The 26255-nt window shown below is 37.0% G+C and overlaps 1 protein-coding gene across 2 annotated transcripts in view; it reads right to left on the bottom strand.

Moving 5' to 3' along the window:
* CCDC15 (coiled-coil domain containing 15) overlaps positions 1–26255 on the bottom strand; it is a 62141-nt gene that overhangs the window by 23721 nt on the left and 12165 nt on the right. The window contains exons 5-13 of one of the 2 annotated variants that reach the window (XM_079928136.1): positions 25933–26046; positions 21106–21228; positions 20414–20848; positions 19711–19833; positions 19349–19471; positions 17413–17487; positions 16377–16499; positions 9424–9516; positions 7759–7862 (exon numbers count right to left, since the gene is read on the bottom strand). In XM_079928136.1, coding sequence (XP_079784262.1) covers positions 7759–7862; positions 9424–9516; positions 16377–16499; positions 17413–17487; positions 19349–19471; positions 19711–19833; positions 20414–20848; positions 21106–21228; positions 25933–26046 — 1313 coding nt within the window. The remainder of the gene's footprint in view (positions 1–7758; positions 7863–9423; positions 9517–16376; positions 16500–17412; positions 17488–19348; positions 19472–19710; positions 19834–20413; positions 20849–21105; positions 21229–25932; positions 26047–26255) is intronic. The other variant, XM_079928137.1, reaches the window with a different exon arrangement.

Genomic DNA, 26255 nt, shown 5'->3' with positions numbered 1-26255 from the left:
TAAGTCAGAAAGAGAAAAACAAATATCGTATATTAACGCATATATGTGGAATCTAGAAAAATGGTACAGATGAACCAGTTTGCAAAGCAGAAACAGAGACACAGACGTAGAGAACAAACGTATGGACACCCGGGGGGACAGTGAGGAGCGGGGGGATGAACTGGGAGATTGGGATTGACATGTATACACTGATGTGTATAAAATAGATAATTAATAATAACCTGCTGTATAAAAAAATAATTTAAATTAAATTTAAAAATTCCAAAAAATTTTCAAAAAAAAAAGAAGTTCATCCACATGAAGAAGTTCATCCACACGAAGAACTGTGCTCAAGGTTACATAGCCAATAGGTAGAAAATTCAAACCTAAGACTATTTGATTCTTAATTTGTGCTATGAACCACTATCCTGCCACATATGCAAATTGTATATCCTCAGTATTCAGTACAGTGCCTGCCACATGGTAGGCTTTAACATTCAACAAACATTTGTTTTATTGTTGAAACAATAAAACAAGATAATATATGAACAAGATAATATATGAAAGCCCTTGTAAATTATAAAACTCTGAATGAATACTATTATTTCCTTCCACCCTGACTCAGTTTTTGTTGATTTTTCTACCTCACCATCCTTATCCATTTCCCCAGTAAACACACATTTATCCATCTAGGTCCAAGGGAAATGTAATAACTTCTTTAACACTCCATATGAAATCAGTAATCCCTCTTCTGTGCTCTCAGGGACTCTGTACTTACTTCTATTATAATAATTATATAACGCATTTGCATACAATTCTTCCCCCATCCACCCTAGATTATGAATTCTTCAAGAAAAGAAACCACATTTTATTTATCTTTGTATTGCTTGTGCCTAGGACAGTGTCAGGATATGAAAGATGCCAAATTCATATCTGCTGAATAAATGCAGAATCACTCTCAGACCCAGATAAGACGGTAGGTCCTTGCCTTGGAACTCATATTTTTTTCCCAGCTTTATTGAGATATAATTGACAAAAAACACTGTGTAACTTTAAGGTATACAATGTATACCAATAATTTTAGATAGCTAGATAGACAGACAGAAAGACAGATGAGAACATACAAGCTCTAGTCTCTTAGCAAATGTCAAGTATATAATACAGTATTGTTAACTATAGTTACCATGCTGTACATTATTAGATCCCAGAACTTATTAATCTTATAACTAAAAGTTTGTACCTTTTGACCAACATCTCATTTCCCCCATGCACCAAGTCCTGGCAACCACCAATCTATTCTCTGTTTCTATAAGTTCAACTTTTTAAGATTTAACATGTGAGGTCATAAAGTAGTTGTCTTTCTTTATCTGACTTATTTCACTTAGTATAATGCCCTCAAGTTTCATTCATGCTGTCACAAATGGCAGGATTTCCTTCTTTTTCATAGCCGAATAATATTCTGTTATATTTGCACCACATTATTTTTATCCATTCACTTGTTAATGGACACTTAGGCAGCTTCCATGTCTTGGCTATTGTGAATAATACTGCAATGAACATAGGAGTGCACATATTTCTTTGAAATAGTGGTTGAATTTCCTTCGGATATATATCCAAAAGTAGGATTGCTGGATTATATGGTAGTTCTACTTTTAATTTTTTGAGGAACCTCTATACTGTTTTCCATAATGTCTATACCAATTTATATTCCTACCAAGAATGCACAAGTGTTCCCTTTTCTCCACATCCTTGCCAGCCCTTATGTCTTGTCTTTTTGATAACAGCCATTCAAATAGGTGTGGTATCTCATTATGGCTTTGATTTGCATTTCCATGATGATTAGTAATGTTGAGCACTTTTTCACGTACCTGTTGGCCATTTTTATGTTTTCTTGGAAAAAATGTCTATTCAGGTCCTTTGTGCATTTAAAAATTTTTTTTTCTATTGGGTTGAGTGAGTTCATTATATATTTTGGATATGAACACTTATCGGTTACACGGTTTGCAAATATTTTCTCTCATTTCATACAATTCCCTTTCACTTTTTTGTGCAGAAGCTTTTTAGTCTGATGTAGTCTCACTAGATTTTTTTTGCTTTTGTTGCTTGTGCTTATGGTATCATATTCAAAAAATCATTATTAAGACTAATGTCAAGGAGGTTACCTCTCTGCTTTCTTCTAGGAGTTTTACAGTTTCAGGTCTTAAGTTCAAGTTTTTAATCCATTTTGAGTTGATTTTTGATAGTGTAAGATAGGGGTCCAATTTAATTCTTTTGCATGCTGCTGTCCAGTTTTCCCAACACCATTTATTGACAAGACTATCTTTTCTCCATTGCATATTCTTGGCTCTCTCATCACAAATTAATTGATTTATTTCTGAACTCTTTATTCTGTCCCATCATATATGTATCTGTTTTTATGTCAATACCACAGTGTTACTATAGCTTTTTAATATAGTCTAAAATCAGGACGTGTGATGTCTCCAGCTTTGTGCTCCTTTCTCAACATTGTTTTGGCTATTCAGGGTCTTTTGTGGTTCTATATGGATTTTAGGATTGTTTGTCTATTTCTGCCATTGGAATTTTGATAGGGACTGCATCTGTGGACTGCTTTGGGTAGTATGGATATTTTTAACAATACTAACTCTTCCAACCCATGGGCAAGAAATATCTTTCCATTTAATTGTGTCTTCTTCAATTTCTTTCAACAGTGTCTTATAGTTTTCAGTGTAAAGATCTTTCACCTCCTTGGTTAAATTTACTCCTAAGTATTTTATTCTTTTTGATGTTATGGTAAATAGGATTGTTTTCTCAATTTCTGTTTTCAATAGTTCATTGTTAATATATGGAAATACAACTGAGTTTTGTAAATTGATTTTGTATCCTGCAACTTTACTGAATTCATTTAGTTCTAACAGATTTTTGGTGGAGTCTAAGGGTTTTCTGTATATAATATCATGTCATCTGTAAATAGTCACACTTTTAATTCTTCCTTTCCAATTTAATGTTTTTATTTATTTTTCTTGACTAACTGCTCAGGCTAGGACTTCCTGTACTATGTTGAATAAAAGTGGCAAGAATAGGCGTTTTTGTCTTGTTCCTGATCCTAAAAGGAAAAGCTTTCAGCTTTTCACCATGGAGTATGATGTTAGCTATGGAGTTGTCATATATGGTCTTTATTATGTCAAGGTATGTTCCCTCTATATCCACTTTGTTGAGAGTTTTTATCATGAATGGATGTTGAATTTTGTCAAGTGCTTTTTCTGCGTCTACTGAGACAATCACATGATTTTTATCTTTCATTATGTTAATATGGTGTATCACACTGATTGATTTGTGGATTTGAACCATCCTTGCATCCCTAGAATAAATTCCACTTGATCCTGGAGTGTGGTCCTTTTAATGTATTGTTGGATTCAATTTGCTAATACTTTGTTGAAACTTTCTGCATCTACATTCATCAAGGATAGTAGCCTGTAATTTTCTTTTCTTGTACTGTCCTTGTCTGGTTTTGATATCAGGATAATGCTGGCCTCGTAATAAGTTTGGAAGTGTTCCCTCCTCTTCTATTTTTTTGGAATTTTGAGAAGGATCAATGTTAATTCCTCTTTAAACGTTTGGTAGAATTCCCAGTGAAGCTGTCTGCTCCTCAACTGTTGTTGGGAGGTTTTTGATTACTAATTCAATCTCCCTACTTGCAATTGGTCTGTTCAGATTTTCTATTTCTCCATAATCCAGTCTTGATAGGTTGTATGTTTCTAGAAATTTATCCATTTTTCTTAGGTTGTCCAATTTGTTGGCATATAATTGTAAATGGTAGTCTCTTAAAACCTTTGTGTTTCTGTGGTGTCAGTTGTAATGAGTCCTCTTTCACTTATAATATTATTTATTTGAGTTTTTTTCTTGGTTAATCTAGCGAAGGATTTTCAATTTTGTTTTATCTTTTCAAAAACCAATTCTTAGTTTTGCTGATCATTTCTATTTTTTCCCTATTCTTTATTTCTGCTCTAATCATTATTTCCCTCTTTCTATTAATTTTGAGCTTAGTTTGCTCTTCTTTTTCCAGTTCCTTCAGGTGGAAGGTTCGGTTGTTTATTTGAGACCTTTTCTCTTCTTTGGTCCACTGGTTGTTCAGGAGTGTGTTGTTTAAATTCCATGTATTTGTGAATTTTCCAATTTTCTTCCTGTTATTGATTTCTAGTTTCACACTATTGTGTTTGGAAAGATGCTTGATATAATTTCAATCTTCTTGATTTGTTAAGATTTGTTTTGTGGCCTAACATATGATCTATCCTGGAGAATGTTCTGTTTGTTCTTGAAGAGAATGTGTTTTCTGCTGCTGTTGGATAAAATGTTCTGTATATGTGTGTATAGATCCATTTGGTCTATAGTACTACTCAAAAGTGCTGTTTCCTTATTGATTTTCTTTCTGTATGATCTATTCATTGTTGAGACGGGGGTATTAAAGTCGCCTACTTTTACTGTAGTGTTTATTTCTCCCTTCAGTTCTATTAATATCTGCTTTATATTTAGATGCTCCGATGTTGGATATTTACAATCGTTATGTCATCTTCATGAATTGATCCTTTTATCATATATAGTGACTTCTTTGTCTATTGTGACCCTTCTTTTTTAACTTAGTTTATTTTTTCTGATACAAGGATAGGTATCCCTGCTCTCTTTTTGTGAGCATTTGCATGGAATATCTTTTTCCATCCCTCCACTTCCAGTCTATGTGTGTCCTTAAAGTTAAAGTGAGTCTCTTACAGGCATCATTTCCCTTTTAAGACAGTGTGGTATTGGCAAAAGAATAGACAAATAGGTCAATGGCACAGAACAGAGAGCCCAGAAATAGACCCTCACAAATACACTTAACTGATCTTTGACAAAGGAGCAAAGGCAATATAAGGAGGCAAAGATAGTCTTTTCAACAAATGGTATAGGAACAACTGAATATCTGTGTGAAAAAAAAAGGAATACGGACACAGACCTTATACCCCTTACAAAAGTTAACTCAAAATGTATCATAAAGCTAAATGTAAAACACAAAACTACAAAATTCCTAGAAGATAACACAAAAGAAAATATAGGTGACTTTGGGTACAGCAATGACTTTTTAGATATAATATCAAAGGTATGATCTATGAAAAAATAATTATAAGCTGAATTTCATTAAAATTAAAAACATCTCCTCTCCAAAAGACAATGTCATGAGAATGAGAATTCAAGCCACAGACTAGGAGGAATTATTTGCAAAAGACACATCTGATAAAGTACTATTATCCAAAATATACAAAGAACCCGTAAAACTCAAGAATAAGAAAACAAATAGCCCAATTAAAAAATGGGCCCAAGACCTGAACAGACACTTCACCAAAGATGATATACAGATGGCTAGTAAGCATATGAAAAGATGCTCCTCATCATGTCATCAGGGAAATGCAATTTAAAATAACGAGATAACACACACTCCTATTACAATGGCCAAAATTCAAAATGCCGACAGCATCAAATGCTGACAAGGATGTGGAGCAACAGGAACTCTCATTCATTGCTGATGGATTGCAAAGTGGTACATTTTGGAGGAAGGTTTGATAGTTTCTTAGAAAAGTGAACATCCTCTTACCATACAATCCAGCAAATGTACTCCTCAATATTTATCCAAAGGAGTTGAAAATTTATGCCCACACAAAACCTGCACATGGATGCTTATAGTAGCTTTATTTGTAACTGCCAAATCTTGGAAGAAACCAAGCTATCCTTCAGTAGGTGCATGGATAAATAAACTGTAGTACATCCACATTTTAGAATATTATTCAGCACTAAAAAGAAATGAATTATTAAGCCATGAAAAGGAATTTGAGCAATCTTAAATGCATAATACTAAAGGGAAAAAGTCAGTCTGAACAGGCTACATACCATATGATTCCAGCTATATGATATTCTGAAAATACTGGGTTGGCCAAAAAGTGCCTTTGGTTTTTAAGTAAAAATAAAAGATACATTTTTTCATTTTCACCAAGAAGTTTAGTGAACAATGTATTCACCCTTTTGTTGCACTACCTTCTGCCATTTTTCAGGCAACTTCATAATTCCATCTTCCCAAAACTTTTTACCTTTTTGAGCAAAGAACTCTTCCAGGTGCCTTTTACAGCTTCCAGGGAATTGAAATTTTTTCCATTAAGAGAATTTTATAAAGACCAAAATAAATGGAAATCCGAAGGTGCAATGTCTGGTGAATGTGGCAGGTGAATCAGAAGTTCCCAGCCAAGCTGTAATAGTTTTTGCCTGGTCATCAAAGAAACATGTGGTCTTATGTTATCCTAATGGAAGATTATGCGTTTTCTGTTGACTAATTCTGGATGCTTTTCATCAAGTGCTGCTTTCAGTTGGTCTAACTGGGAGCAGTACTTGTTGGAATTAATCGTTTGCTTTTCCAGAAGGAGCTCATAATAGAGGACTCCTTTCCAATCCCACCACATATACAACATCACCTTCTTTGGATGAAGACTTGCCTTTGGTGTGGTTGGTGGTGGTTCATTTCGCTTGCCCCACAATCTCTTCCATTCCACATTAGTGTACAGTATCCACTTTTCATCACCCCTCACAATTTGTTTTCAAAATGGAACGTTTTCATTACGTTTAAGTAGAGAATCGCATGCGGAAATACGGTCAAGAAGATTTTCCTCGCTTAACTTATGTGGAACCCAAACGTCAAAGCGATTCACATAACCAAGCTGGTACAAATGATTTTCAGCGCTTGATTTGGATATTTTGAGTATGTCAGCTATCTCCCGTGTGGTATAATGTTGATTGTTCTCAATTAGTGTTTCAATTTGATTGCTATCAACTTCAACTGGTCTACCCGACCGTGGAGCATCATCCAGCAAGAAATCTCCAGCACGAATCTTTGCAGACCACTTTTGACATGTTCGATCAGTCACAGCACCTTCTCTATATACTGCACAAATTTTTTTTTGCATTTCGGTTGTGTATTTAACCTTTCTTGAAATAATAAAGCATAAGATGCCAAAAATGTTGGTTTTTTCCTTCCATCTTCAATATTAAAATCGCTACACAAAAATTCACCAATTTTGATAAGTCTTTTTTTAAATGCACGCTGATATGACAGCTGTCACATACAATCTAACAAACTTATTTTGAATGAAGTTAAAGACAACTAAGTGCTACTAGAGCCATCTTACACAAAAACCAGACGAACCTTTTGGCCAACCCAATAGCAAAACAATGGAGCCAGTAACAAGATCAGTGGTTGCCACAGGCTGGGGGAAGGGAGAGATGAATACACAGAGCACAGAACATTTTTAGGGCAATAAAACTATTCTGTATGATACTACGTTTGTAGATACATGTCATTATACATTTGTCAAAACCTATAATAATGTACAACACTGAGACTGAAGCCTAATGTAAAATATAGATTATGATATGTCAATGTAGGTTTATGAGTTGTAACAAATGTATCACTGTGGTACAGGATATTGACAGTGGAGGAAGCAGTCCATGTGTAGGGGCAGGGAGTAAATGGGAACTTTCTGTACTTTCTGCTTAATTTTGCTATGAACCTAAAACTACTCCCAAAAATAGTCTATTAAAAAAACATAGCTCTTAACCATCTTTTAATACTACGACCCAGATCAAAAACAGTTGTTTCCACTTTGGATAAGAAGGTAAAACCACTGCTTGATTATTTCTAAACCTAGCTTCCAAAATCATCTTAACTGGTAATTTAAGGCTCACAATGAGGATCAAAGAACTTACTTTTCAATTTTCTTCCTTTGTTCTTTTTGCCTCTGTTGTTCTTTCACTTGTTCTCTTTCAATATCCATGAAAAGTCGTCTATATCTCAGGTACTGCTTTTGACGCTAAAGAAAAGAAGTTAAAATTGTTAAGATTCCGCTCTCAGAGGACTTTCCAAGAAAGGAAAATCCTTGTGCCATAGACAAGAAAACTATGTGACACAAAAGTCACAGGGAATTAAGTCCTTAATTTCCTTCTATTTATGGTGACTCAGGATAATATCACATATAGCAAGAGATTTATATTTTCAAGCACATAGCTATTAGATGTAACAGACAAATCAGAGAAAGAAGTACTAATTTAGTTTGCACTTAGCATGGTCAGTTGTCAATAGCCCTTGAGGAAATGATTATATTTAATATGATAAGATACATACTATATTTACTCTGTGTTCCCAAGTAGTAAGTACCACAGAAGCAGAACCAAAGAAAGAATGTAAGAGGTATTTTATAACAGAACGTCACTTTAACTTTCCAAAATTAAAACCACACTACAAAAGCACACTCTAAGCCTAGCCTAATATGGTGGGGAGGAGGGAGGGAAGACTGAGGAATATCAGAGCATCATACTTTTAAAGGGAACAAGTATAATAAAAGCAAATGCTGGGGCTTCCCTGGTGGCACAGTGGTTAAGAATCTGCCTGCCAATGCAGGGTACATGGGTTCGAGCCTTGGTCCGGGAAGATCCCACATGCCACGGAGCAATGAAGCCTGTGCGCCACAACTACTGAGCCTGCGCTCTAGAGCCCGTGAGCCACAACTACTGAGCCCACGTGCCACAACTACTGAAGCCCACGTGCCTAGAGCCTGTGCTCCGCAACAAGAGAAGCCACCACAATGAGAAACACGCACACCACAAGGAAGAGTAGCCCCTGCTCGCTACAGCTAGAGGAAGCCCGCGTGCAGCAACAAAAACCCAACGAAGCCAAAAATAAATAAATAAATAATTTAAAAAAAAAAAAAAAAAGCAAATGCTACTACCCTGTCCGTGATCTGTTCATACTTCCAAATTTATATATTCTCTTTTTAAGGGCACAAGCTACTCAAAGAGCACTAGTATACACACAGACATGTTTTTGTCCTTAGAGTAGCTTGTGTCTTTTTGGTAAAAATTATTAAAACTATAATAACAGTTCTCAATATTGAAGATACATCACAATCATCTGTGGTGTTTTTTTAAAACACAGATGCCCCAAACCTACCTAAGATACTGATTCAGTATATCTGCTTTGGGTCCAGGCATTTGTATTTGGAAAAAGCTCCATGTCTGATTCTGGTACATGGCCAGTGTTAAAAACTGTTCATTTAAACTAACTTTAGATTGAAAAGGAAAAAAAGGAAGTCACAAATTAAAACTCTTCCTTAAATTAGCTATTATGGCAAATATACACTAACTGAAGAAACTCACTAGGATCACCTCTCTGATTTCACATCAAGGTACCCTAAATCCTAGAAGCTTAGAAGAGAAGTTCAACATATTAAAATGAGTCAAGCAACTTTTGTGCCTTTATCTATGGAATTTGTAGTACTAGCTCTTAATGTGTTAGGACACAACAAATTGTTTCCAATCTCACATATACTATTATAGTAGAAACACTGATGTCCAAAAGCCATTGTCACTACATACCTCTTTCTTGTCTTCCTCTTGACTTACTCCTGACTGAAGTGCCAGTGGAGTTTGGAATTCAGTGTTCAATCCTGATTGATATTCACCACCAACCTGTTAGAAAGTCCAGTCACACAAAGAGACAAAATTGCCAAAAGTTAGCCCTACGTATGTTTTTGATAATTTCATCTATTGATTCCTTTCTCCTGCAATCTTGAGCTCAACTGGATAAAAACAATTTTTTAAACAAATATAAAAGAATAAAGCTTTAAGAAAGAATAAAAGAAAGAAATTAATCAAACAAAAACAATAAAAAGAAAATATCCAGGTCAAAAACATGGATGGGGACCTCCTTGGTGGTGCAGTGGTTAAGAATCCGCCTGCCAATGCAGGGAACATACATGGGTTCGAGACCTGGTCCGGGAAGATCCCACATGCCATGGAGCAACTAAGCCCATGTGCCACAACTACTGAGCCTGTGCTCTAGAGCCCGCAAGCCACAACTACTGAGCCCACACACCACAACTACTGAAGCCTGCGCCTACAGCCCATGCTCCGCAATAAGAGAAGCTTCCTCAATGAGAAGCCTGCACACTGCAATGAAGAGTAGCTCCCGCTCGCCGCAACTAGTGAAAGCCAGCACACAGAAACAAAGACCCAACACAGCCAAAAAAAAAAAGAGAATGAACTAATGACAGATCAAAATGTTCAGAATGAAAGTCCTTCTAAATTGATCACTTGAAATCACTCTATCATGAGTGTGTGCTTGGGACTGAATCCAGGATATAAAACTAGATCCCTTAACATCTCAAATCTGTAATCATTTTCAATTTATACATGTTCTTGAAAGGTGTGAGTTTAGAGAATAAAAGCTTGAAAATACTATAGCCATCAACTGACATGGCAGGGAAGAAACTGGGGCTTATTTCCCCCCTAATTATTAGAAAAGCCTGTTGACATAACTTAGTACACTTACTTGGACATTATATGGCTCAAATTATGATCTCTAACTTTTAGAAATAAAAGTTTAAAATTACTTTTATCTTTTTAGCTTAAAAGTTATTTATCTTTCAGCAAAGTTGCAAGATATAAGATCAGTATGCAAAGCTCTATTGTATTTTTAGGTACTTGCAATGAACAATCTGAAAATGAAATTAAGGGGAAAATCCATATAAAATATCATCAAAAAATTCTTAGGAATAAATTTAATAAAGGAAGTGTAAATTGTATACACTGAAATCTACAAAACATTGTTGAAAGAAATAGAAGATCTAAATGAATCAGAAGACTTAATATTGTTAAGATGGCAAATTGATCAACAGATTTAATGCAATCTACATCAAAATTTCAGCTGACTTCTTTGTAAAAGTTGACAAGGTTATCCTTAAATTCATACAAAAATGCAAGGGACCTGGAATAGCTGAGATGACCTTGAAACAGAAGAACCAAGTTGGAGAACTCACTCTCCCCAATTTCAAAACTTACTGCGAAGCTACACTGATCAACATAGTGTGGTACTAACATAAGGACAGACTTATAGATCAATGGAATAGAACTGATAGTTCAGAAATAAACTCTTAAATTTACAATCAACTTTTTTTTTTTTTTTTTTTGCGGTACGCGGGCCTCTCACTGTTGTGGCCTCTCCTGTTGCGGAGCACAGGCTCCGGAGGCGCAGGCTCAGCGGCCATGGCTCATGGGCCCAGCTGCTCCGCGGCATGTGGGATCTTCCCGGACCGGGGCACGAACCCGTGTCCCCTGCATCGGCAGGTGGACTCTCAACCACTGTGCCACCAGGGAAGCCCGTAATCAACTAATTTTTGACAAAAGTGATGAGCGAATTCAACGGGTAAAAAGAGTCTTTTCAACAAATGATGTTGGGTCAACTGGATATCCAAGTGCAAAAAAGAATGAAGTTGGACCTCTACTGAACACCATATAAGAAAATTAATGCAAAGTGGATTGAAGACCTTGCAGAATGCAAGAGATATAAAATTCTTAGAGGAACACACAGCAGTAAATCTTCATGACCTTGGATCAGGCAATGGTTTCTTAGATATGACACCAAAAGCACAAGCCACGAAAAAATAAGTAACCTGGACTTCAAAGTTAAAAATTTCTGTGCTACAAAGGAAAGGAAACCACCAAGAAAGTGAAAAGACAACCCACAGGATAGGAGAAAACATCTGCAAATCACAAAACAGATTTGAATATATTAAGAATCCAGTAGATTAAGAATCCAGTAGAATATATTAAGAACTCACATAACTCAATAATTAGAAGATAAATAATCCAATTACAAGTTGCACAGAGGATTTAATAATTTTCCAAAGAACATATACATATGACCAATAAGCATGTGAAGAGATGTTCATCATTAATCATCAAGTAAATGTAAACCAAAACCACAGTGAGATATGACTTCACATCCATTAAGAGAACTATAATTAAAAAGGCAGACAATGACAAGTATTGGTGAGGATGCGGAGAAATTGGAACCCTCATAATACTGCCAATGAGAATGAAAAATAGCGCAGCCACTTTGGAAACCAGTTTGGCAGTTCCTCAAAGGTTAAGCATATGATTACCATAAGTCTCAGCAATTCCCCTCCTAGGTATATACCCAAGGGAAATGGAAACACATATCACAGAAAAACTTATAAACAAATGTTCATAGCAGCATTATTCATGACAGTCAAGAAGTGGAAACAATCCAAATGTCCATCAGCTGATGAATGGATAAATAAAACGTGCTGTATGAATATAATGGAATATTATCCAATGAATAGGAATGAAATACTACTACATGCTACAAGGTCAATGAACTTTGAAAACATTACGCTAAGTGAAAGAAGTCAGTGACAAAAGGCCATTCCACGATCCCATTTATATAAAATGTCCAGAACAGGCAAATCTATAGAGACAGAAAGTAGATTAGTGGTTGCCTAGGGCTGGGGATGGGGGTGAGGGGAAAAAGGGAGCGAGTGGCTGCTAATGGGTGTATGTATGACTTTTGGGGAGTGATGAAAATATTCTAAAACCGATTGTGGCAAAGTCTGCACAACCCTTTGAATATAGTAAAAACACTGAATTGTACACTTTAAATGGGTTACTTGTATGGTATGTAAAGTAGTCAATCCTCATTATTTGAACACTCCTGTATTATTTGTGAATTTGCCTATTCGTTAAAATGTATTTGTTATCACAAAATGAATACTCGCAGTGCTTTTGTGGTCACTTGCAGACATGCACAGAGCTGTGAAAAATCTGAATCATCAGTTTTACACATTGCAAGCTGAGGTCGAACACGGTGATGCTCTGCCTTTGGGCCTTCATACTGTAAACAAGTATCCTTTTCAAGGTACATTTGGTGCAAAGGTTTTTGCATTTTTGTGCTTTTTTGTTGATTTTGCTGTTTAAAACATCCCTCAAGCACAGTGCTGAAGCACTACCTAGTGTTCTTAAGCATAAGAAGGCTGTGATGTGCCGTATGGAGAAAATATTTATATATATTAGATAAGCTTCGTTCAGGCACAAGCTGTAGTGACACTGGCCCTGACTACAATGTTAATGAATCAACAACACACATTAAATAAGGTGTCTTCAAACAGAAATTCTCACAAAACAGTTGAGCAATGAATGGTTCAGTAGTCACTAAAATTCAGTGTTTATGGCAACTTTATAGAACATAACTACTATGAATAAAGAGAATTGATTGTATATTTCAATAAGGCTGTTATTTTTAAAGTTATTTGTTATAGAGAAAATCTGAAAACAATACATAGCAATAGGCTAATGGTGGTTATCTCTGGAATTTGGGGGTTTTTTTCTTTTTGTTTATTTGTATTTACTTTTGCTATAATAAAAATGAAATTTTCTGCTTTCAAAAAAGTAAGAAAAAAAAAAAAAGTAAGAAAAACTGGACTTCCAGCACTGGCCAAGGAGTAAGCCCACTCTGAGCCTCTCTCTCTCACTGATTGTAACTAAAAATTCCAGGAAATGTGGCCCCTGGTATCTGGAGAGTATATGGGGTGGGTATCCTCAAGAGGAGTGAGTTCAGAACTCTACTCAATACTCTGTAATGACCTGTATGGGAACAGAATCTAAAAAAAGAGTAGATATGTGTATATGTATAACTGATTCACTTTGCTGTACAGCAGAAACTAATACATTATAAAATACATTATAAATGAACTATACTCCAATAAAAATTAATTAAAAAAAATGCATGAGGGCTTCCCTGGTGGCACAGTGGTTGGGAGTCCGCCTGCCGATGTGGGAGACAAGGGTTCGTGCCCCGGTCCAGGAAGATCCCACATGCCGCGGAGCGGCTGGGCCCGTGAGCCATGGCCGCTGAGCCTGCGTGTCCGAAGCCTGTGCTCCGCAACGGGAGAGGTCACAACAGTGAGAAGCCCACATACCGCAAAAAAAAAAAGATGCATGAGTTAGAAAAGTGGATTCCTTAATTCTGTGTATGAACTGGCACACATCCCAGAATTACCCCTGAGCTGTGCATGCATGGGATGGACTTAAAGAAGTATAATGAAGGCTTTGAGACCTGAACTAACATTGGAGCCACTGTTCACAGAAGATGAGAAAGAACGTATAATCTGAATTTAACCAGGTTGACTGCTTGCCAAAACAAACAAAAATATGCAACATTATTCAGAGGATTTTAATAGAAACCTGTCTCACAATATAATATTTAAAATTGGACCCAGAAGAAAAGACGGCAAGAGAATCCAGAATATGGATCCAAAGAAAGACATCTCTTCCTCTGAGATTAGTAGGAACAGGTAAGAATGGCAAAAAAGTAAATGGTCAAGGGAGTTATTGCATGATGGCTTCTACTTTTTCTTTTATCGAAAGTCTGAGAGTATGGGGGTGCAGCAGGAACTTTAAGGAGTATTTAAGGGTTAGAATGATCAGCGTGGGCCATAGGTGAGGGAGCGGACAAGTGGCAAGTAAGGAAAAAGCTAGGCAGCACTGGGGACCCAGCTGTGACTATAAACCGTAAGGATGAATGTGTATAAACCTACACCATTAAAGAGCTTTTTTCCAATAAGGCTGGATTATTTGGGAGCCTAAAAGGTGAAAGGACTGATCCAGGGTTGAGGATTTTCAGGGCTGGTATGGCAGAAGGCCAATAAGAAGAGGTTCTGACTACCAAAGCTGCACCCTCAATTAAACAGTCAGGATTAGGTACCCCTCTTCTGTGCTCAGCTAATGCCCTATGCATCCTGTACCACTAATTATGTTGCTTCAGAATTATCGCTTATTTGTCAGTCTCTCTTCTTTAGACTGTCTGAAATTTGAGAGCTCTGTCTTGTTCATAGTTATATCTTTGATATTTAGAACCTAAACAATGGCTAACATCAAACAGGTGCTCAATAAGTGTTTGATTGACTAATTCTTTCTAAACAAATTTAGCAAGAAACCAGCAGGTACCAGGCACCATGTTAAATGCCGTCCACACTCCGGTAAACAAAACAAGTGTGGTGCCTCTCCTCATAAAGCTTATAGACTAGTGGAAGTCATGTAAATAAGTAAATAATTACAAACTGTCTTGTTTATGGAGAAGGAAACAAACAGAATGCAGGGACAGAGGAAAGACAGAAGAGGGTTGCCGTATGGAGCATAAGCTCTAAAAGATACAAATGCATTCACCAAATGGCGTGAGCAGTGATGTAATGGTAGTAAAAATATTTTAGGCTGCAGCGATACCCCTGATGTAATCTAAATAGGTCAGAATAGTCTAATATATTACGGCATAGAAGTAGACATTACACTTCTTGCCACTACTACGGATCTTAACTGTATCTGCGAAGCAATCCTAAGTTTCTCTATCCATAAAACAAGGATAATAATAGTATCCATCTCCCAGGGTAATTGTGAGAGTTAAATGAGACAATGGATACAAAGTTTTAGAACCATTTTGGCTATGGTAAATGCTTAATGAATTTAAGCTGTTAGTCTTAATAATATTAATAACGTTAATCTTGATAAGGTGGTCAGAGCAGTCTTTTCTAAAAAGGTGACATTTAAGCTGAAACGTGAAGGATGAGAAGGGACCAGCTTTGTGAAGAAAAAAGAGAAGACTATCCAAGCAGAGGGGTAAAAAAAGCAAAAGAGCTGAAGTAGAAAAGGGCCTGGCATAGTTCAGGATATGTAAACGGCGATGCAGAAGAAAACATGACAGCTTTCCCTTAGACCAATCTTAAGAGACCCAAACCAAAAATAACAAAGGACCCGCAGTTTAGTCCTAAAAACCTCAGCCCAAATCCATAATTCTGCCTTTATGCCTCCTTTTCTTTCTGCTCTCTTAAAAGAGCCAAGAGGAAATTTCTCTTTATCTCTTTCATATATTCTAACAACACTGGTTGCCTGAAGGCTCTGTCTTTAAAATAACATGAAACCACAAGTCAGAAATTATCCAGACAATGGTAAAATTCTAGCGGGAATAAACTAGACTTCAGTTAAGTCATAGAAAAATCTTAGTAGGCCAGCGTACTGTGACATTTTCTTGAAAAACTATAGATCTTAAATCAATACCCCAAAACTTAGGCAATATAACCCTAACAAGCTCCAGCCCAGATTCTGAATAGTTTCTTTCTTGGTGATCCTACCTTACGCTCTACCAGGTTACTGATGGAGATCTAGTCCTGGTTGTTGGTGAAAGATCCTCCCTCCCCCTCCCCCCAGAAACCACTTATTTCTTTCCCTCTCATACCATAGAAGACTAGGGCCACCAGAAATACACCTTTAATAAAAGAACATACATGTAAAAAATACAATTTTTCCAATAGGTAACAAGCGCTTCTGACAATACCCTAGGCTTCGGTGAGTAATCTTAGGTTTTACACACTATGAAATAAACCCAGAATCGGCTTTTTGCTCAGCCTTACTGCTCCCAGCTCAGTAGGACCCACAACCCTATCTAAACTCCAGGGCTTATGCTCTACAGTTTGGTTTACCTGTCTGCTGCTGGGAGCCTCTCTCTGGTGCTTGGGTGGAAGATGCTGACGGCCAGCCGGAAGCAAACCTGCTTGCCATCTTTCAGCTGTTCCAGCAGATGGTTGCCGTATGGAGCGTAAGCTCTAAAAGATACAAATGCATTCACCAAATGGCGTGAGCAGTGACGTAATGGTAGTAAAAATACTTTAGGCTGCAGCGATACCCCTGATGTAATCTAAATAGGTCAGAATAGTCTAATATATTATGGCATAAAAGTAGACATTACACTTCTCGCCACTACTATGGATCTTAACTGTATCTGCGAAGCAATCCTAAGTTTCTCCATCCATAAAACAAGGATAATAATAGTATCCATCTCCCAGGGTAATTGTGAGAGTTAAATGAGACAATGGATACAAAGTTTTAGAACCATTTTGGCTATGGTAAATGCTTAATGAATTTAAGCTGTTAGTCTTAATAATATTAATAACATTATTGATAATATTAATAAGAGATAACACTATCATCATCATCGTTGTTGTTGGTAGCATAGCTCTGGCAAGTCTATATCAAACTCTAATTAACTGACTTTCTGCTGCTTACACTTTACTATACTCTGCTCTACCTGCTCTCTGGTGGAGCCTGGATCCTGGATTTCATGTAAAACATATTCATGGTGCTCCAGAAATAACTCCTTTCTCCATCTCTCATCTGTCATATTATGTGAGGCCTGCCCACAGTTCCTGGGCTAAAAGAAAACAAACACTGAACATCAATTGTCCAAGCAGTAGCGTCATGCCAGGGCAATAGTAAAAGCTTTAGTGAAGAGGCCAGAAGTAGATTTAACAGGGCAGAATGGTCACAGAACAGGAGGACATTATATCTTTGCCCATTGTTATTGACCTTAACACTAAACCCCTGAAACAGTTACTACTTTGCCCTGTCAATCTTGAACCAAAACCTAAGGAATTTACTCTCTGTTACTTACTTCTCCCTATATTCTGCTTTACTTATTCTCTGGGAGAGGCTAGGTCTTGAATACCAAGTGAAACATACCGATGACACTTCAGAAGCAACTCGTCTTTCAACCTCCCATTTCTCAAAAGATGAGGGCTGCTTGATACACTTGTTCTAAAGGAATAACAAAACACAAAACTAATTGTCTAAGCAAAAATTATAGGTTAGTGACAATACTGTACACTTCAGTGACAACTCTGAAATAATGATACCAGGGGAGGGTAATATAACAATTAGAGGTATGCATGTGTGTGTTTAATATAAAATTTCCAAACATACATAAAAGTGGGGAAAAAATTAGTATAATAAGTCCCAAGATACCTATCACCCAGCACTGACAATTAGCAACATCATGTTTTTTGTTTTTGTTTTTTCTCTTAATTTTTATTGGAGTATGGTTGGTTTTACAAGGTTGTATTAGTTTCAGGTGTACAGCAAAGTGAGTCAGTTATACATACATCCACTCTTGTTTAGATTCTTTTCCTATAGGCCATTACAGAATATTGAGTAGAGTTCCCTGTGCTATACAGTAGGTCCTTATTAGTTATCTATTTTATATATAGTAGTGTGATATGTCAATCCCAATTTCCCAATTTGTCCCTCCCAGCAACATCATGTTTTTTCATCCATCTCTTCTCCCACTTTCTTTCCTGGAGTATTTTGAAGCAAATCCCAGATTATTCTGGCACTTTTTTTCTTTTGCATTTTTTGCATGGGGCAACTCTTTATTCAACAACACATTTCGAAGAAGATAAGGCAACAAGGCAATATTTTTATAATGTTGCTAGCATTTTCTCAGGTAAAGCCAGGAAAAAAGCTGTGTCATTTCCCAAAGTACTCCTACTCGATGTCCCCAATAACTCCATGCATAAATACTAGAAGTGGTGAAGTCTAGGATGTTTTGAGTGGCAAACAGCTTGTTTTTTCCTTCATCATAACTGGTTTGCAAATTTGATGTCTGGCTTTGGTGTACTGCTTCAGATGGCCAAGAGTAGAATTCCTTCAGTATGTATAAGACTAAATGTCAAAAGGCAAATTTGCTGAAGGACTTGAGTTTAAGAAGAACAATTTACGGATAACCAATCAACTTTATATAAAACCTATCTCTTATTTAACCCAAATGACAGAGGTATGCTTCCTCACCTGGTCTCTTTAGATCTGGCACATTCTGAAATAAATGAAGACATCATACTCTTAGCCTAACTCTAGAAGCTTTAATTCTATGTAGTCTACATACTAGCTAGCTTGGCAAGCTCCAGCCCAAATCTTAAGAAATTTCATCTGTTACTCTTTTAGAAAGTAGACAGCGCTCTCACTGTATTCTGCTCTACCTGTTCTCTAGGGGAGGCTTGGTCTTGCATTTTAGGTTTAACATTCTGATGACACCCCAGAGTCAATTCATCTCTCTCTCTCTCTCTTCTCTCATAAAAGATGACAGTTGCTTCAGAAACATGTTCAAAAGAAACAACAAAAACAGAAAACAAGTCGTCTAACCAGGGCAACATGCTAACCTTAATACTCTAGGCTTCAGTGAGAACTCCAGGGAAATGGCACCAGATGAGGTTATTCTGATACATTTTGGTTTGAACGAGGATGTTATACTTTTACCCCAACTCTAGAGATCTTAATTTTTAATCCCCAAACATGTACAGAATAGTCTGACAACCCCCCCCCAAATTTTAAGTAATTTGGGATCTGCTAATTCTTCCTATAATATTCACGTAAGGGCAGTATGCTTGTGGTAATAATGTGGGCTTCAGCAAAAGTTATAGCATAATCTTAGTAAATTAGAATAGTCTGATTCCACAATAAGAATATGAATGTGATTTATCATCCTTCTGAATGACAGAACTGATCTGACTGATACAGTTCACTGAACAAGGATCTGATTCTATATTTCACATTACCAGTTGTTGAAAATGTATGAAATCCAGCTACTTTATTTCCTCTCTATCTCTTTCTGATTGTGCTCTACCTGATCTCTGATGAAGGCCTGGTCCTGAAGTTTAGGAGGCAGATACTGATAACCTGCCAGAGAAAAGTCTTCTCTCCCTTTCTCATTTGTCATATCACAATATGACTCCTTGAAGCGTACCTTCTAAGAGAGAAGAAAACATAAAGTGTAAATTGTTCAGTGGGAGTAACATGATAGCAATAATATTCTAGGCTCTATTGGGAGCCTTACAGTAATTTTTTCAACTCCAGATAATGTGAAACATTATGGAATAAAACAGAAAACCATACTTTTTGAAATCTAGCTAAGAACAATCTTGGAAAGTTCCAAAGTAAACCCAAACAATGCAGTTCCTGATGGTCCCTCTCCTTTTTCTGCTCTACCTTGCCATTGATGAAGGCCTGATCTTGATGCCTGTGTAGAAGATCTTGATGGACATCCAGAGGAAGCACCTCTTCCCGACTCCTACCTATCAAAACTGATGCTGGCGGCTTCAAATTTGCTTTCTAAAAAAGAACAAATATAAAATAGCAATTGTTCAGTTAAGAAAGACAGGTTAATCAATAATACTTTAGGTTGCACTGAGAATTCAGGAGTTAACTGAGGTCAGAGTTTAATTGAACATCTTATAGAATAAATTAACACACTATACTCTATTCCCCATAAACCCAGCCACAACCCTAAGTAATTTACTTCCTGTTGATCCCTTTCTTCTTCCTCTTGGTCTACCTGATCTCTGGTGGAGGGCTGACCTTGGAACCTGGGTAAAAAATACTGTTGGACACTTGTGGGCCACTCTTTTTTCCCATCTTTCAGCTCTCAAAACAGATGACGGCTGCAAGAAATACTTTCCCTAATGAAGAAAATTGTTTAAAAAGCAAATTGTCCAGACAGGGGTAATATGCTGCTGACAATATTTTAACACTTAATAAGAACCCTGGACATTTATTTGATAAATCAATCAGTGAACTATTTTGTTCCAACTATGGCTCTCCAAATCAGCTGCAATATAGTCCTTGCAAATCCCACTACAAGCCTTAAAGAGCTTATTTCTTTTTGTTATATCTCCTTTCCACTCTATTTTACCTGATCTCTGGGTAGAAAATCCTGGTCCTGGCATTTGGGTTGAACATTCTGGTCTTTGGGAAGAATATGCTGGTCTGTGGGTAGAAAAGCCTGGTTTTGGAGTAGAAAATCTTGGACTTCCAAAACAATATTCCCATCTTCTAGTTCAACACTCTGATCTTTCAGCATAACACTCTGAGTTTTGGTCTTAACAGCCTGGGCTTTGGGCTCAACAGCTTGGCCTTCCAGCTTGATATCCTGGGTACCGAGCCTCAGCTCAACACTCTGGGCTTCCAGCTCAACACTGCAGACGCCTGTCAAATCACCCTGGGTTTGCAGCAGGTCACCTGGGGCTTCTGGAAGATAATCCTGGGCTTCTGGCAGAACATCCTGGTGTAACTGCCTTACCTCTTCCTCTTCCATCACAGCAAATAATGGATTTTTGAATTGTACTTTCTAAAAGTGAACATAAACATCAAATATAGAATGCCAAGCAGCAGCAACACTGGGTTTTCTGCGAGATTCCTAAAATAATCTTAAAAGGATACGGTAGTCAAACAAATTACTAAAATAAAATGCAAAATTACAGTCTTTGCTCAACTCAATAGAACCTAAATCTACAGTCTCAAACCAGTACAAGAATACTGGCATCTCTAGTCCAAATCATAATTACTTTAATTTCTATTATACTATCTCCTTTCACTCTGCTTTACCTGAACTGTGCTGAAAGGTATATCCTTGTCTTCAAAAAGGAGATCCTGCTGGTCCCCCCAAGACAAATTCTTTTTCCCTTTCTTATCTATCATAATAGATGAAGATTCCTCAGTGTCAGGTTCCTAAAGAACACACAAACAAAAATGGAAAAGAAAAAAAAAAAACCAACCAAATGTATCTGTTACAGGTAGAAACAAGAATGCATGCAAAAGCATTAAGTTAGCACTCTTCCTCACACCATATATAAAAATTAACTCAAAATGGATTAAAGACCTAAATATGAGAGATAAAATTATAAAATTCTTAGAAGACATAGGATTAAGCAATGGCTTAATAGATACTGCACCAAAAGCACAGCAGCAAAAGAAAAACAGATAAATTAGACTATACCAAAACTAAAAATTTTGTGCTGCAAATGATAGCATTAAGAAAGTTAAATGACAACCCAGAGAATGGGAGAAAATACTTGCAATCAAGTATCTGATAAGAGACTTGTATTCATATAAAGAATTCTTATAACTTGATAATAAAAAGACAACTCAATTTAAAAATGGCACTACATTTGAATACAGATTTTCTCCACGAGAGATATATAAATGGGCAATAAGCACATGAAAAGATATTCAAGATGATCAGTCACTGGGAAAATACAAATCAAAAGTATGGAGAGATCCCACTTCACACCCACTAAGGTGGCTGTAAAAAAGATGGGCAATAACAAGTTTTGAAGACAATGTGGAGAAAATGGAACCCTCATACATTGTTGATGGAAAACACCTTGGCAGGGGCTTCCCTGGTGGCACAGTGGATAAGAATCTGCCTGCCAATGCAGGAGACAGAGGTTCGATCCCTGATCTGGGAAGATCCCACATGCCGTGGAGCAACTAAGCCTGTGCACCACAACTATTGAGCCTGTGCTCTAGAGCCCGCGAGCCACAGCTACTGAAGTCCGCGTGCCTAGAGCCTGTGCTCCGCAACAAGAGAAACCACCGCAATGAGAAGCCTGCACACCGCAACGAAGAGTAGCCCCCGCTCACCGCAACTAGAGAAAAGCCCAAGTACGGTGATGACGATCCAACACAGCCAAAATTAATTTTAAAATTAATTAATTTTTTAAAAATTAAAAAAAACCGGGGCTTCCCTGGTGGCGCAGTGGTTGAGAGTCCGCCTGCCGATGCAGGGGACACGGGTTCATGCCCCGGTCCTGGAAGATCCCACATGCCGCGGAGCGGCTGGGCCCATGAACCATGGCCGCTGGGCCTGCGTGTCCGGAGCCTGTGCTCCACGGCGGGAGAGGCCACAGCAGTGAGAGGCCCGCATACCGCAAAGAAAAAAAAAAAAAAAAAAATTAAAAAAAACCACCTTGGCAGTTCCTCAAAATATTAAACATAGAGTTAACATGACCCAGAAATTCCACAACCAGAGAAATGAATGTCCATACAAAAACATGTAAAAACTGCTTATAGCACAATTATTCATAAAAGCTAAGAAATGGAAACAACACAAATGTCTATCAACTGCTGAACTAAGTGTGACATACTGATGTACTGATACATGCTACAATGTGGACGAACTTTGAATACATTATGCAAAGTGAAAGAAGCCAGTCACAAAAGACGCCATATTATATTATTCCATTTATATGAAATGCCCAGAATAAGCAAATCTACAGAGACAGAAAGTAGTTTAGTGGTTGCTTAGTACTGGGGGTAGGGACAGGGAGGGACTGGGGAGTGACAGTTAACAGGTATGGGGTTTCTTTCAGGGGTGAAGAAAATCTTCTAAATTAGATTGTGGTGACAGTTGCACAACCCTGTGAATATACCAAAAACCTCTGAATTGTACACTTTAAGTGGGTGAATTGTGTGGTATGTGAATTAAAGCTTAATAGAACTGTTAGAAAAAAATAACTATTGGGCATTATAATCTTAATACTTAAACTCATCCTTAATTAGCTGTGGATAGTTCTAACAAGGCATCTTTTTTCCTCTACTCTTTACATTTCCCTACCTGATCTTCCATAAATTTCTGGTAATCTACAAGAGTTAAAAGACCTTGATGGGGCTTCCCTAGTGGCGCAGTGGTTGAGAGTCTGCCTGCCGATGCAGGGGACACGGGTTTGTGCCCCGGTCCGGGAGGATCCCACATACCGTGGAGCGGCTGGGCCCGTGAGCCGTGGCCGCTGAGCCTGCGTGTCCGGAGCCTGCGCGTCCGGAGCCTGTGCTCCACAACGGGAGAGGCCACAGCAGTGAGAGGCCCGCGTACCACAAAAAAGAAAAAAAAAAAAAAGACCTTGATGGACCTCAAAGGGCATTTCTCCTCTTATCCCTATATTTATCCTGGTGAATGATGGTTTCCTACAAAGTGCTTTCTGAAAAAGAAGAAAAATTAATACAAATATAAATGGTCTAGAGAAAGCAATATGCTCATGACACTAAGCTGAGTTTTTGTGAAAGATCTGGAGCAATCCTAGCAGGTTATGGTAGTCTAATACAGAATATTGAGTTCTATTTCAAGTATACAAACAAGTCACTTACATATCAAACACATGGAAGTGAAATTCCTGGTAGGAGAGTTTTTTTTTTAACATCTTTATTGGAGTATAATTGCTTTACATTGTTGTGTTAGTTTCTGCTGTATAACAAAGTGAATCAGCTATACATATACATATATCCCCGTATCCACTCCCTCTTGCGTCTCCCTCCCGCCCTCCCTATCCCACCCCTCTAGGTGGTCACAAAGCACGGAGCTGATCCTGGTAGGAGAATATTTTAACTTTATAAATGATAATTTGCCCCTATCCTAGCCAGTAACAATTTCAGAAGGCTTACAATTTTGTCTTGGTGATCTAACAGTGGGCAAGGCAAATATATCTCTTCTACGTTTATCTCTAAATCTGGAACAACCAGATGTCAGTCAAAATAAGTCTAACAATAATACGAAACCAGAGTTCAACTGGGTTATAGATTGTTCTCCTTTCTGACTGGCAGCTTCCTCCTTCACACAACTGAATGGATAGAAAACTGTTCAGATTTGAGGGAAAGACTACGTACTTGATAAGAAAAGTTTCACTAATTTCTTAGATCATTCTCAATTATATGGAGTAGATTTGTTTGTGATGTTTTACCTGAAAAACACACATGCATTCTTTGGAAGCAAGCAGCTAGCCTGAATTCACCATCAACGTCATAATGAATTACACTTAAATGGCACCTTTGACGTATCAAACTGGTTTACACAAGGATGTCATCTCAGACTTAATCCTCCTCCCTTCTACTGGAGAATTATTTCAGTCAGGCCTAGGAACAGTACTCTTTCTGGGAAAAACATCAGTTGAAAGATTTGAACATGTTCCACACAATGTGAAGTATCAGTCTCTAGGTTCTGATAACCCTTTTTTTTTCTGGTTTAAATAAAATGTGTCCAATCATCTCCTTTGAGCAGTACCGGGAAGTCAGTCTTATGGACCAAACTATAGTACTGCCAAATCCGTGGTAGAGGTATGAAAATTGTCAAGAAACTAAGTCAAGAATTTAGTTTCAAAAGAGTCTTAAGTCACAACAAGGCAATCCTAGAAAAAGGTAACCATACTTAATGCATCTAAGATGGAATGCCATATGTAGGCACACCCATGCCCACTTGTTTTTTATATTTAACTATAAATTTCTTAATTATTGCTGAAGAGGAAGGTATTATAGCTTAGTATTCTACCAACTGCAAACATATAAGAGACAAATGTCTTTGATGGTTGCACAGAGATACTTAAGGAAAAAATACAAAAATAAAATATAAACATATATGTAATCTAGGAAAATGTAAAAAAATACCAATTAGGAAGCAAAACTGAGAAAGAACTAAGCAAGAGACAGAGTTCTTAATGGTACCAAAAACAAAGAGTAAAAAAAGACTAATTAATGAGCCATTTTACTGATGCTGCCTATCAAAACTTGAAATTAATGCTAAAATTAAGTAAACACAGGAAAATACATGGGTTTAACATCCAAATTTGTGAACATGGAAATAAGGAGGCACCAAAACAATGCAATTTTACAAGCATAGCTTTAAATATTCTTTTAAGTCTAACTCCATATTTAGGTTCCAATTACTCACGCTAAACTTATTCTATATTTTGAATCAAAAGAATTTCTTTCTTTTTGAAAAATAATGGTATTGACTTCTTCCTGATTAAAAAATAAAATATATACATTATGGAAAATTTCTACAGTAAAGAAAACCAAGAGAAAAAAATAAAAATCACCTGTAATAACACTATCCAGAAATAATCAGTATTAACCTCTTGGTCCATTTCTTTCCAGGCCTTTCTCTGTGCTCATAGCATTCTCTCCCCATCTCGATATTTTGCTTTATTTTTTTCATAGCATTTATCATTTGAAATTATATTTTGCATTTATTTGCTTATTTATTATATGCTTCCCTACTAACACAGGAGCTCCTTGTCTACCTTTTCACCACTGTTAAGTCCTGCTTCTAGAACAATGCCTGGCAATCGTACACATCCCATAAATATTTATGGAATGGATTTTTTTAATTGAGCTTACATTGTATCTAATTTTATATCCTACTTTTTCCACTTAACTTTATATCACAGACACTTTCCCTAGTCTTCAGATACCCTTTGAAAGCATGATATTTTTGATAATAGCTATAAACGAATATATCATAACTTTTAAACCGCTCCCTACTTTTGGATAATTAAGGTTATTTCCAATTATTTTTCAGGTCTAAATAATGTAGAGATGTAAATTAATCTTTATCCTATTTTTTAATCTGTATTTTTAGAAACAGCTCATTAGAATTTAATTTACCTCTTGGGTGGGAAAGTTTTTCTTTCGATCATCTGGAAACACCGATGCATTTTTTTTATTCACAGTTTTAAATGATGCCAGCCGTTGACGTGCTTCTTTCATGGTTTGACTAAGCTGCCAAAGAAAGGGGAAAAAAAGAAAAGAAAAACAGGCTAAAGTCTTAATACCAAATTCACTAAGTGTTCCAACAGGAAAACAGGACCCTATTATTAAAAATTGCCAGACCTAAGACAAGAGGATTACTTGGAAAGGAGATTTTCTGATCTGCTGATAAGTGTATTTACAACATTATTTTCATTATCTTAAGAGACTGTATTTCATAA

This window comes from Stenella coeruleoalba, assembly GCF_951394435.1.
Source record: "Stenella coeruleoalba genome assembly, chromosome: 8".
NCBI lineage: Eukaryota > Metazoa > Chordata > Mammalia > Artiodactyla > Delphinidae > Stenella > Stenella coeruleoalba.
This window is presented reverse-complemented; position numbering and strand designations above follow the sequence as displayed.